A 13,708-nucleotide genomic window follows, 5' to 3' on the forward strand; every position below is an offset into this window, starting at 1 on the left:
TTTTGGCCTAAGTTTGGCTCAGATGAGGATTGGGTGTGCCAAGCTTTAATTCTCTGTGAATAATAAAATTCCATCCTCACAAGAGGAGACAAGTTATGCTCTTTGTTGGATTAGTGAATTAACCCCCATGTTCCCCTTAAAAAAGAAAAAGAGCATAGTAAAAAGCCCTCACCCAATGAAAAGCCCTGGGATCCCCTAACACACTTGCCCCCCATACATCTCAGGAAGAACAGAACAGGGAGATCGGGGGCAACAGGAAGGCCAGAGGAAGAGGAATCTGGGGGTCATGAAGAAGCTAAACCCAAAGCTCCCTTAAATCCTTATCCAAGCTTGAGGAAAGAATTACGACAATGTAAGAAGGACATTGAGAATTTCCCCATTCCTTCTAAACAGCAGATGTCTAACAGGTACCCTCCTAGAGAAGTCTCTACGGGACAGAGAGGAGTTGGGTTTGTGAGTGTGCCTCTAACAAGTACTGAGGTTCGCAATTTTAAAAAGAAAATGAGGCCGCTCTGGGAAGACCCCCTCAGTTTAGCAGAGCAGCTAGATCAATTTTTAGGACCCAATTTTTATACTTGGGCTAAGATAATGTCAATCATAAATATTCTGTTTCCTGGGGAAGAGAGGGGAATGATTATAAGGGCAGCCATGACCATCTGGGAGAGACCCCAGTCTCCCGGAGAAGGAGTCCTGCCAGCTGAGCAGAAATTCCCAAATGCAAATCCCAGATGGGATAACAATAACCTCAGAGATCAGGCCCCGATGCAGGACCCAAGGGAGCTAATAATTAAAGGGATTAAAAAGTCCACTCTTAGAACACAAAATGTCTTGAAAGCATTCGAAATCCAACAGTAAAAAGAGAAGACTCCCTCTGCATTTCTGCAGAGGCTCAGGGATCAAATAAGAAAATATTCAGGATTAGGTCCAGAGCACCCAGTAGGGCAAGGCCTTTCAGAAGTTAATTTGTGACAAAAGCTGGCCTGATATTACTAAGAAACTGCAAAAGATTGATGGGTGGAACGAAAAATCGATTAAGGAATTACTGAGGGAAGCTCAGAAGGTTTTTGTAAGAAGAAAGAAAAGAGAAACTGGAAAAGGGAGAAAGAAAAAGGAAAAAAGAAAACTGGAAAGAGAAAGGGGAGGAAATGGCAAATGCAGAGGGCCAGAGAGAGAGAGAGTTAAGCTGCTGACCCTGAAGGCAAGGGAGAGCCGGCCACACAGCTGTGTGTGGAAGCTGGCTGCTGAAAGCTGTTGATAAAAGTTGTTGCTGAATCTTTGCTGTTTGGGCAGAGCTGTCCCTCTTTGCAGATTGTCGGGGGCCAGGGCCCAGCACGGTTTAGCTTGTGCCCAGAGAGGGAAAGAGGAAGAAACTAAGGGTGAGGGAAAAAGGAAACGGGATGATAGAGACAGAAAAAGGAAACGAGTGAGAGCGAGAGACTGGGAAAGATCAAAGACAGACACCGAAGTTGAGACTGGGGAGAAAAATAATGCAAAAGGAAGAAAGAGTACAAGAGGAAGTGAGAGGATGTGGAGAGGCTGGCAGGGCTGGGGGAAGGTTCTAGAGGCTCAAGCAACAAGGAGGTGCCGGGAAAGGGTGCAGTGTGGCCACTGAGGAGGGACAGGGTCTGGGAACTAGAGGATGCAAGTGAGAAGGGCATATGGGGGAGAGTTTAGGATCAGGCTGCTTGAGGAATAGTGGGTTGCCTACGGCAAAGACTAGATGGCTGTTTCTCAGGAGGCGGTAGAAAGGATTCAGGTTATGGAAGGGTAAATGGACGAGATGACCATTAAGGTTTGTTGCTGTTTTACTGAGAGGCTGTAAGTCCACCGGGGTAGCTGTCAGTAAGGCTGCAGAAAGGCTGGGGGGGGCTACATAAGGAAGATCCAAACTAGGGTGGTAAACTCAAAGGATAACAGGGCCAGCAAATGGTGAGAAGGAGGGCTGCAGGGCTGGATGGAGACTGTGGCTAACTGAAGAGGGCATACCTCTGCAGAGGGGCCGCAGCCGCTCGAATGTTCTCACGGTGCTGGCCCTGTATTGCCAGATTGTCTGCTTTGTCAGAGGCCAGAATTCTGACTTTTTATGTGAAATAGGATTTTTAAATGCTGGTGATCAGTTAAAAAAACTTAATAACCCAATACAGGTGAAAGAAAATGCCAGTTTGCAATCCCTGAAATAGAGACAGCGCGTGCTGGGGAGAAGTCCGCCAGGATCCTTGAGGTGGGGTGTATAAAAGTTCTGTTTCCCAGAGCCGGGCTGGGCCAGGGGGTGATCCTTGCAGCTGAGGAGGAGGAAAAGCCACTGAATCCCCTCCCAGAGCGGGAGAAACCTGAGACCCTTTGCAGTTGCTGGGTCACCAGCGGGGGTGGCGTGGAATACAAACAGTGCAGCTCTCGGCCTGCCAGGGAGACGGATGGTGCCTTCAAAGCAAAGAAGGAACCAGGGATGCCTTTGCTGATGAGAGTGCCCATCAGGGAAGGTGCCACAGGCTGGCAGCTCTTCAAACCGGCAGCTCTTGGCCCAGAGCCAGACCCGGCAGAGCCCGGCCAAAGACACCCTGAAAGGCCGGCTGGTCAGCCCCTTGCCTCCTCGAGTTCCTCCTAGGGTCAGTGGGTCCTGGAGAGGCGCCTAAACGAACTCCAGCCAGTTTCTTATGGAAATGAGAGGAGAATAAGAAGGTATCAGACCATAACTGTTTAGATATGATCGAATATCAAACTAAAGTTAGACCAGACCCTAAATTCCACTACTTGATGGAATGAGGCTGTTTGTGGATAGGCCATCCCGAGTGATAGATAGTAAAAGACACGACGTCCAGGCTGTCATTGATGGAAACAAACAAATCTTATGAGAAAAAGGTAGATTACCCAATAACTGCTCAGCCCAAACCTGTGAATTATATGCTCTCAACCAAGCCCTGAAGCTCGTGTAACGCCAAGAAGGCACTGTATATGCTAATTCCAGATACGCCTATGGAGTAGTACACACCTTTGGAAAGATCTGGACAAAGTGGGGCCTAATAAATAGCAGGTGGAAAGAATCGGTATATGGGAAACTGGTGAAACAAGTGTTAAAAAGCCTCCCGCTTCCAGCAGAGGTAGCCATAGTTCATGTAAACGGCCATCAGAAAGGAAACACTGCAGAAGCTGTAGGGAACAGGCTTGCAGATAAAGCTGCTAAGCAGCCTCCCCAGAGGAAGAAGTTAAAAACTCTTCGGCCTAATCCCAGATATCCCTAAGGTGGTATTAAAACCCCAGTTTTCTAAAGAGGAGGAGGAAGAGCTGGGCAAGATAGGGCCACTCAAACTGAGGAAGGGAGGTGGATGCTCCCTGATGGGACCGGAATGTTAAGCAAAGTCATAAGGAAAGAACTGACATCCACACTCCATAAGGGAAGTCACTGGGAACTGACATCCACACTCCATAAGGGAAGTCACTGGGAACTGACATCCACACTCCATAAGGGAAGTCACTGGGAACTGACATCCACACTCCATAAGGGAAGTCACTGGGAACTGACATCCACGCTCCATAAGGGAAGTCACTGGGAACTGACATCCACGCTCCATAAGGGAAGTCACTGGGAACTGACATCCACACTCCATAAGGGAAGTCACTGGGAACTGAAAGCCACACTCCATAAGGGAAGTCACTGGGAACTGAAAGCCACACTCCATAAGGGAAGTCACTGGGAACTGACATCCACACTCCATAAGGGAAGTCACTGGGAACTGACATCCATACTCCATAAGGGAAGTCACTGGGAACTGAAAGCCACACTCCATAAGGGAAGTCACTGGGAACTGACATCCACACTCCATAAGGGAAGTCACTGGGAACTGAAAGCCACACTCCATAAGGGAAGTCACTGGGAACTGAAAGCCACACTCCATAAGGGAAGTCACTGGGAACTGAAAGCCACACTCCATAAGGGAAGTCACTGGGAACTGAAAGCCACACTCCATAAGGGAAGTCACTGGGAACTGAAAGCCACACTCCATAAGGGAAGTCACTGGGAACTGACATCCACACTCCATAAGGGAAGTCACTGGGAACTGACATCCACACTCCATAAGGGAAGTCACTGGGAACTGACATCCACACTCCATAAGGGAAGTCACTGGGAACTGACATCCACACTCCATAAGGGAAGTCACTGGGAACTGACATCCACACTCCATAAGGGAAGTCACTGGGAACTGACATCCACACTCCATAAGGGAAGTCACTGGGAACTGACATCCATACTCCATAAGGGAAGTCACTGGGAAATGACATCCACACTCCATAAGGGAAGTCACTGGGGTCCCCAGGCCATGTGTGATGCAATACTCAAGAATTATGGGTGTATAGGGATTTATACCCTTGTTAAACAAGTGTGTGGGTGTTATGTGACCTGCCAGAGAATAAACAAAAAGTTAGTTAGAAAACAGACTACCAGCCGGGCATGGTGGCTCACGCCTGTAATCCCAGCACTTTGGGAGGCTGAGATGGGCAGATCACGAGATCAGGAGATCAAGACCATCCTGGCTAACACAGTGAAACCCCGTCTCTACTAAAAATACAAAAAAATTAGCTGGGCGTGGTGGCGGGCGCCTGTAGTCCCAGCTACTCGGGAGGCTGAGGCAGGAGAATGGCGTGAACCCAGGAGGCGGAGCTTGCAGTGAGCCGAGATCGCACCACTGCACTCCAGCTTGGGCGACAGAGTGAGACTCCATCTCAAAAAAAAAAAAAAAAAAAGAAAACAGACTACCGGAGGGAAACCTCCTGGGTTAAGGCCATTTCAAAGCATTCAAGTAGATTTTACAGAAATGTCCAAAATAGGGAGACTAACGTATCTGCTGGTAATGGTAGACCACCTCTCCAGGGTGGAGGCCTTCCCCTCCCAGCTGCCACTGCCGGGGATGTGGTCAAAATGATCTTAGAACAAATTATACCCAGATTTGGCCTGGTAGAAAATATTGATTCAGACAATGGGAGCCACTTTAACTTGAGGGTGCTAAGGGAATTACAGAAAGTGTCCCTGCTGGAGACAGCAACACACTCCAGTCTTTCTTCATCAGCAGCTGTCCTTCCTGTTTTGTTTTTTTTAATCATAACAAAAGAAATCTCTAAAAACCTCCTCTCTTAAGCCATTCCACGGTCTCTTGAGGGCAGTAAAATGTCTTAAGAATGCCATATCTGATCAAATCACTCTTGCTATAGATTATTTCTTCGTTTTTGGTTTGATGAAACAAATTAAAAACCCTTTTTGTCATACAAACAGATACAAAATCATTTTTATGGTCATGTTATTGGTCAGAAGATAAGTGAATGGGTAAAGACCTTTCAGAAGAGAAAATAAAACAAAAGCACAAGAAATAGTGGGATTAGAAAAATCTCTACGCCTACAGAGGTTACTCTTCCTGGAAGTGAGAAAAGAAGATCCAAAAGATTCCAACAAGAAGCTTCCAGTAAATGAAACAAGAACACATTTCCCAGAAAACTGGATAAAATTGCATTACCGAATACCCTGGACTAGGGAAAGCTTAGATGTTCCTCGTGGCATCTCTCACTTGTTCTGGAAGTATTATCTTTAGTTAGGGGTACTTCCTTAACTAATAAAGCCTAGCATTGTTGTTGTTGCTGTTTCTGTCCCTAAAAATATTCTCTGGGTCACTCCTCTCTTCAGTTTGGTTGCTCTGGTGCATTTACCTGATGGCATCTGGAGTCCACACACAGCCTCAAGGGGCAGGGTGGAGGGGCAGGGAAGAGAGGCCAGGACTTTTGAGGTCCTGAGCAATAACCTATGCCCTCTCAGCCACCCGCTGGCTGTGGCTGGGGACATGGGAAGCAGCTGTTCACCTTCCTGCCTTACCTTCACTTCCCATACTTGACAACACCTGCCTTCTGCTATCCTCCTGCCCTGGTGGTTACAGGCTGCAACTGACAAGCACCTGGTTCAAAACCTAGCTCTGCTCTTCACCAGCTACATGGACCCTGGTCAAGGCATTCGTTGTCTCTGATCCTCAGTTTCCTTGTCTGTAAAATGGGAATAATATTTCTCCAGCTTCTATTAGGAGTTAAACAAGATAATTCTTGCATAGCACATAGCAAGCACTCAGGACATGGTGGCTAGTATTTGCTTCCTCTCCCTCATGGGTGGGAGACACAAAACAGACACAGAGTTAGCAGGACTTCTCCTCCAATCATCTCTAAACATGCTGCTGACAAAAAGTTGCGTGCCTTAACAAGCAGCAATTTGAGAGCAGCCCTGGCACCGACAGCTTTCCCAAGCACCCTCTGGTGAGAGCCTAGGTCACATGAAGGGGCCAGTCTCAGAAGATGCTCAAGGCCTGTCAGGGAAAATTACACAAGGAAATTGGCCTGGGAAATAGTTGACTCCAAACAGGAGTTTCACATCCCAGCTGAGGAGAGCCCTCTGAGCAGAAAGTCAAAAGTCAATGACAAGACAAAACCTTCCTAGTACTCTCTGGGATATTTTAATACCCCCTCCCAAAGTGTCAAAGTACTTTGACCTCTATTTTGGTTTTTATGCTTCCTGAATCTGGCGAGGAAGACACAAATGGGACAAAAATGCACAGGGTGGTAAAGTGACAGGTCACACAGTTCCTTAGGGCAGATTGCTGTAGCTCCACGTCGGAATTCGGCCATCTTCCTGGGCATGGTGCCCAGGCTGGCTGGATTCTGTTCTAACTACGCAGCTCCTCAGATCACCCAGGAGCACATCTGCTCTCAAAGCCCAAACCACAGGAGCAAGCCCCCTGTCCCCAGGATGCTCCCCTCTGTGCAGGTGCCGCTCTGTCCCACCCCAGAGCCCAGTCTTCAAACCCCAGGATTCCCGCCCCCACCCTGCCCCTGCCAGTGGGCAAGATGCTCCCGCCACTGCAGGGGGCTTGTGGGGATTTTTCACCCCATCCCAACCTCTCCGAAGTCCTCTCCCAACCAACCAGTGAACCCTGAAGGAAAGAAAATTTCCTTTAACCTCCCCTGCCGCCCTCGCCTTCCTGGGGCGGGAGGCAGAGACCCAGAGCTTGGGGCCAGGCAGGCAGGGCGGGCCTGCCCCATGGGGCCTGTGGGGAAGCCGAGGGTTTTTCTGCCCCTTTCTAGGGAAAGAGGACGCAGCTGTACCGCCCGACCCACCCACGCTGCCGCCCTAAGCCACCAGTGGGTGGTGCCGGTTTCTCAGCAGCCTGGATGCGACTCCTGGAGCAGGCACGTGAGGCCGCGGCGCCCCAGCCCAGCTGTTTGAAGACGTAACTGTATCGATTGAGAATTTAATTGCTCCGTAATCGCTGGGTAAACACTGGCTGGTCCATTGATCATGTTTCAGGCCCCATCACAGCCGATGGAAAGAGGCAGGAGAGGCGGAAATGCCCCAGCTATGCTAATGCAGGGGTCTCCCCGCGGCCGTTCTCGGAAGCGCGCCCCGTCCTCCAGGGTACCCCGCGTGCAGGCCTCGGCAGAGCCCCTGCCGTGCTGCTGCCTCGCGGCGACGACGCGAGCCACGTGGGCCACCAGGGCGGGCGGCCCGGGAGGGACTGGTTAGGGTAGGAGGTCCTCTAAAGGGGCGCAGTACGCCTCGCCAAGTGGGAAATGCAGACTACAAAATCTTTTTTTTTTTTTTAATGGGCGTGGGGAGAATGTAAAACCCAACGCAGAGAAAAATAAAACATTGGGAGGCTGCACACTAAAATATTAACATCAGTTAATTCTACATGATGAAGTCCCGTTTATATTTTTGTATTTTTCACATTCCCAACAACTAGCGTATATGACTTATAATCAGAGAAAATAGATGTTATTTAAGATCCAGTGAAATGGCTGGGAGGATTTCTCTTGAGCGCTTAAAAAAAATTCTAGCAGCAGCTCTTTGAAATGAGGTTGTGTGTAGGAGTTGGACCTGGGTTCACTGTGCAGCTCCAGAAATAATTAGCAGTGGTCCCTCGGTCAAGATACGTAACTTCTCTCCATCCTGGATTCCTTATTTGTAAATAGGAATAACACCTATCTCACAGAATTACGTGAGATAAAATATCAAGAGTGCCCAGCACGATGTCCCTGGCACGTTCAATAATGTGTTCATTATGTCTTCCATCTTGGAGTAAGGATGGGGTGGTTTAAAAGGAAGAAGCAAGGACCAGCAGTGAGTCAGTTCCGTTAGCAGAGGCTCAGAGTGCCCCTTAGACCCCTACCCAGATCCCTTCTTGCTCTGGAGGCCTACGGGTTGTTCTGTTTCCTGACTAGCACCTCCCTCTCCTGAGCCCCGCCTCCCCTTCCTGAGCCCCCCGCCTCCCCCTCCTGAGCCCCCGCCTCCCCTCCCGAGCCCCGCCTCCCCTCCCGAGCCCCGCCTCCCCCTCTTGAGCCCCGCCTCCCCCTCCTGAGCCCCGCCTCCCCCTCCTGAGCCCCGCCTCCCCCTCCCGAGCCCCGCCTCCCCCTCCCGAGCCCCGCCTCCCCTCCCGAGCCCCGCCTCCCCTTCCTGAGCCCCCACCTCCCCCTCTTGAGCCCCCGCCTCCCCTCCTGAGCCTCCGCCTCCCCTCCCGAGCCCACCTTCCCCATGTTGAGCCCCACCTGGTCTCCTGAGCCCCGCCTCCCTATCCTGAACTCCACCTCCCGTCCTAAGCCCACCTCCCCCTCCTGAGCCCCACCTCCCCTTCCAGAGCCCACCTCCCCCTCTTGAGCCCTCCTCTCCCTCCTGAAACCAGCCCCTTCTCTTGAGCCCCACCCTCTCCCCCAGCCGCCTCCTCCCACTACTGTAATAGAAGCCCGTCTTCCTCATCTTGGCCCCATTATCACCCTTGAGACAAATGGGCTCTATGCTGAGAGGCAGCTGGCCAGCTACCGGGTCATTGTCACCGAGAGCCTGAAAGGGAAGGGAGCCCGCAGGATCGAAAGTAGGGCTGCAATTACTGGCCTATTCAGCGCCCCAGAATAAAGCCCTGTCATTAGCTGGCAGCAGGGAGGCGGTCGGTAGGGGCAACGACCAGGGGGCGATCTTTTCTGGGGAGAAAGAGCCTGGCACGCAGTTGCTGCTTCCTGGCTGGCTGCTGGGAGGAGGCACTACCCCCAGCTCCCACCTGAGGGCCTAATTACCCTGGCAGACATAGATTGCCTTCCTAGGGGGTGTGGGGAACAGGGCACAGCAGAACCCATAATAACTCTATTTGGTCATCCAGCTTCGCAGGGCTTTGCCAGCCCCGTAGCTGCTCCACTGTACCCCAGATCGCTGACGCCCACCCTTTAGCCTCCCTTTGCAGACACCCACGCTTCCAGATGTGCTCAATTTCAGGTGTTCCCACTCCTGGGAGAATCACTCCCTGTCAGGCTCCCAGCCCCAAGACAGAGTTTCCCTGACAGCAGCCCCAGCTGCTCCTCTGCAGGTGGCTGGGAAAGGCTGTCCGGGCCTCGGTAGGGCTGAGGCTTCTCTGCCTCTTCGGGAGGGGTGAGGCTCTCTTCTGGCCCTGGGTCTTTCTGGGAGGGAGCAGACTTTCCTCTGGGCTGAGCAGCATCTCTACATCTCTGATCAGATAGATGAGCAGCCACTGCAGTGCCCCAGGGAGGGCACTCGCTCAGGAAAGGGACCCTTGCTCAGCCCCAGAGCTGGAGTGGGGGCCGGCCTTAGCCAGACTGCAGAGGAGGAGGGCAAGGGAGATCCTGTGGCTGGCTGAGTCCACACACCAAAGGCCCTGACACCCGATTCACTGACTTTGGATTCCTTACTGGGGTCTCCTATGGAGGCCAACTGCTGATCCTAGAAATCCTCAGGAGGCCATGATTCCTACTGGCTGAGCTAGCGGGAAACCAGACTGACAGGGGAGAAGCCAGACTGACAGGAGAGAAGCCAGACTGACAGGGGAGGAGCCAGACTGATGGGGGAGGAGCCAGACAGATGGGAGGAGTCACACTGACAGGGAAGAAGCCAGACTGACAGGGGAGGAGCCAGACTGATGAGGGAGGAGCCTGGCTTGTCTCAGAGCTCCAGAGTCCATAGCAGATCTCCTCAGAGGGCTGTGTGACCTACCCGCCTGTGCCAGCCCTACAGGCTGGCCTCTGACTGTGACACATTCCACTAGAGGAGCTTGCTGGGAAGTTGTGGCTGTGCTCTGGATGTGGGACAGCTGGGCTAGGGGAAGGGATGAGGTTTGGTGAAGGAATCCTTGATAGGGTTGGGAGCAGGGATGCTGAGAGTCTGATCAGGGAAAACTTATCTTAGCATAGAATTCCCCCAAGAAGCCAAGAGCAAACACATACACTGTTGGGCTGCCCAGAAAACATCCAGAGGGGCTCCCCTCAGAGAAGCCAGGATAGCCACATCAGACAGACAGACAGACAGACAAAAACAGGCTCTAGGAAACTACAAATCAGACAGACAGGACAACTTGGAGTAACTGGGAACTAGAGACAGAGAGCAGCTGAAGCCCTGGACCATCTCGGGGGGCAAGCCTCCCTGTCCCCAGCCAGGGGGAGGGCCCCCATAGGCAGGGTATTTAGGCCCGTCCATGAACCAACATTCAAGAGAATATCCCAGCTCCCACACTCCCTCCCCGGAGCACCTCCTGTCCCCAACCTCAAAGCCCACACCTCCCAGGGGAAGGTGAACAACAAAGTGAAGAACAAACCTCTTGGAAACTAAGATCATGGGTTTCCTATCATCCACCTCAAACCCTGGAAAATAACCCTATTCCCTTGGAGCCCCAGCCCCTTGAGAGGGCAGCACCCCTCCCCTGCCCCACATCTACCTACATTCTGGCGTGCTGCTGGGGCTGCCTCTCTCCCACTCCGTCCCACCTGGAGCTAGGGCTGCAGGTGGGCCCCACGCAGGCAGCAGGGGAGTGCTGGTGTGTGAGCGAGCATGCAGGCTGAGAGTGGATGGGAGGAGAGGCCACAGGAAGCCCAAGGGACAGTCTCTGTTGCCCGCCCCTGCCAGGCCTGGGCTTCTCAAGGGTGTGTTACCCATCCTCACTGAGGCCTGGTGCTTGGTGAGTATCAATAAAATGCTCACTGAATTGAGTTGAATTGATGGAGCTGGAGGCAGGCCAGACAGCTTTTCTCTCTTCTCCTCCCCTACCAAGGAAGGCAGTTTCTAGGAAGAAGACTCGGGCCCTGTGTCTGAACAGTGAGGGCTCATGGGAAGGGGCCAGGGCACTCAGGGTCTTCCTCTCCATCATCCTGGTGTCTTCCACATCTCCACACTCTCCTCTTTCCTTCTCCCTCCACCGTTTCATTCTCCCATTTCTCTTCTTCCTTCTAATTTCCAGTTGAGCAGTTTTCCTTCTGAGGGTACCCTAATGTCCCACTGCATGAGGAACTTCTCAAGGGTCCAAGTTGGCCTTATGTGCCTTTATGTCCCCAGGCCTGGCCCAAAACTTGTCACAGACGACACCGAAAACATCAGCCTCCCATCTGCAACGTGGTTGGCTTCAGCAACTCCCATCCCTCCCTCAGCCCTGGATTTAAGGACCCCTAGGGTGTGCGGCCTCTCTGAGCCCTCCTCAGAGCCCCGCCTCTTTCTCTGACCTCTGCTGGCTCCCCTATAAGGGAAAATGAACAGCAATGCCTTTCATGGGGTGGCTGTCTGCACCCCAAGGTCACTAGCCACCACTTCCGATCACTGTCTAGTTATTTTCCAGAGGATAAAGGGGGAAGGATCACAGAATCATTGGATCTTAAACCTGAAAACAGTGAGCATGAGGCGTCCGGTGCCCTAAGCTTCCCGGGACCACGCTGGTCCTCGCTCTGTGACTGTGGACAAGTCTCTGGGCCCTCCGACCCTTACTCTCCTCTCATCCTCCAGGGACAAGAAGACCTGCCCAGTCTGGCCCCACTGAGCAGCTCAGAGGCTCGATGGGATGACAGGTGAATGCCACTTTTGAGACAGACCAAGCCCTTCACTATCCAGATGAGGAAACTGAGGCCCAGGGCAGTGGAGTAACTTGCCCACATTCACTCCATAACGGGAGACTGAGAGACTGGGCAAATTTCAGGCCAGAATCCAAGTGGAGTAAAGAACAAGTCAAGAAAAGAGAAATGTGCAGAATAGAGACAGACAGACTGGTGGAAAAGAGAAAAGAGTGAGAGAGACTGACAGACCACACAGATCGGAGGGCGGGCGGGGAGCATGACATGGGCACAGAAGAGGAGAAACGAGAAACACAAGGGCAGAGAGACACAGGCAGATGCGGAGGGAGAAGGCTGATCACAGGATGGAGAGACAGCACCGGGAAGGGGGACAGGGAGGCAGAGGGTAGGAGGATAACCCAGGAAAAAAACAGAGGAGAAAGCTCTAAAACCTGACTCCTCAACACTCCCGCTCCATCCCAAGGCTGTCAACGAATGCAGCCAGGGCTGAGAGAGCCTTAAAATTAAAGACAGGCACCTTGGCTGACTGGAAGAAGAGAAACTAGAAAGAAAGGTATAAATCCTTGATGTAAGAGGAAGGCTGGGCACTACGCATGGGCTGAGTGCACACCACTGTGTGCCAGGCACCCTACCATGTGAGAGACATGAATATCCCCAATCAAATCAACTTTCCTGGCTGCTTACGAAAGTTAGGTTTTACATGGGCCGTTTAGAAGGAAGGAGCATACGTCTGGGGTGTGATTGACAGGGCATAATCACCTTAAAAGTTGGGAACGGCTCATTTGGGGTCCAGAGGGAGCAGAGAGAAACTGAAGTCTGAGGAAGGAGGTGAAAGCAAACAAATTACCCCACATGAGACTCAAGAGGAGGAGGCCCAATAGCTAGTGCAGTGGTACGTGCTTTGTTGTAACAGGAAGGAAGGTGGGGGTGCAGAAGGGAGGAAGGGCCACAGTTCCCACCTGTGGGAGGCCAGGTCGGAGCAGGCGGGCTTCTGCTCGGCGTCGGCAGCTGGGCAGCAGAACTGGTGCAGCACGGTCTCATTCCTGCGGGCAGAGCAGAGGGAGATCAGAGCTCCTGAGGCAGGCTGGGTCCCCGCCCTGCCTGATGCTAAAGCATTTCTGCTGTGAAATCTTGCTGCCCCTATCCCCGCCCTTTTGAACCCCTGTGTAAAAATCAGGCAGCCAATCACTGCCCCTGGCAAGAGTGCAGCATTGATGCTCCGGCCGTCAGAGTCCTCTTCAATCACCCATCAGGCTCAATTCAAATGCTACCTCCTGTGTGAAACCTCCTCGACCTCCCTGGCAACTCACCCTTCCTACTTCCGCACGCCCTCCCCGCAGCAGGCTCTTTCACGTGCGTGTACCAAGTGTCCTGCTGTGTTATCGTAGTTTGTTCTTTATGACCTGTGTTCCACCATGGTCCTGCAAGGTAGAACTAAGTCTGTTTGTCTAGGATGCACAGAACTGCATGCAGTGAATACTGTTAAGCTGATCATATACAAAGATACAAAACATTCATACAGGGACTTTAGTGTTGCCAGCTAAAAATCCAAGGAATGGTGCTTGATGAGGCATTTGGTGTAGATGAAAAAGCCAACCCAGGAGGCAGGGACCTGGGTTCTAGTCCCAACTCTACAGTTCAGCAGCTGTGTCACACGTGGCTCACCTTTTCTGGGCTTCAGCTGACTTACTAATGAAATAAGGGAGTTGAACCAGCGAAGTGGTTCTCAGCCCTAGCTGCATATTAGAATCATGAGGAGATTTGTAAAACAACTTATGCCTGGACCCTTCCCTTCCCCCCAGGACTCTGATTTATGTGGTCTGGCATCAGTCCAGGGCACTGGGACTTT

The 13,708-nt window shown here is 51.9% G+C and overlaps 1 protein-coding gene across 4 annotated transcripts in view; it reads right to left on the bottom strand.

Moving 5' to 3' along the window:
• The window catches only part of IQSEC3 (IQ motif and Sec7 domain ArfGEF 3), a 112,098-nt gene that overhangs the window by 69,328 nt on the left and 29,062 nt on the right, over nt 1-13,708 (bottom strand). For all 4 annotated transcript variants that reach the window (XM_055281208.2, XM_055281210.2, XM_055281213.2 and 1 more), the window contains exon 2: nt 12,819-12,902. In XM_055281208.2, coding sequence (XP_055137183.2) covers nt 12,819-12,902 — 84 coding nt within the window. The remainder of the gene's footprint in view (nt 1-12,818; nt 12,903-13,708) is intronic.

This window comes from Symphalangus syndactylus, chromosome 5 (assembly GCF_028878055.3).
Source record: "Symphalangus syndactylus isolate Jambi chromosome 5, NHGRI_mSymSyn1-v2.1_pri, whole genome shotgun sequence".
Lineage (NCBI taxonomy): Eukaryota > Metazoa > Chordata > Mammalia > Primates > Hylobatidae > Symphalangus > Symphalangus syndactylus.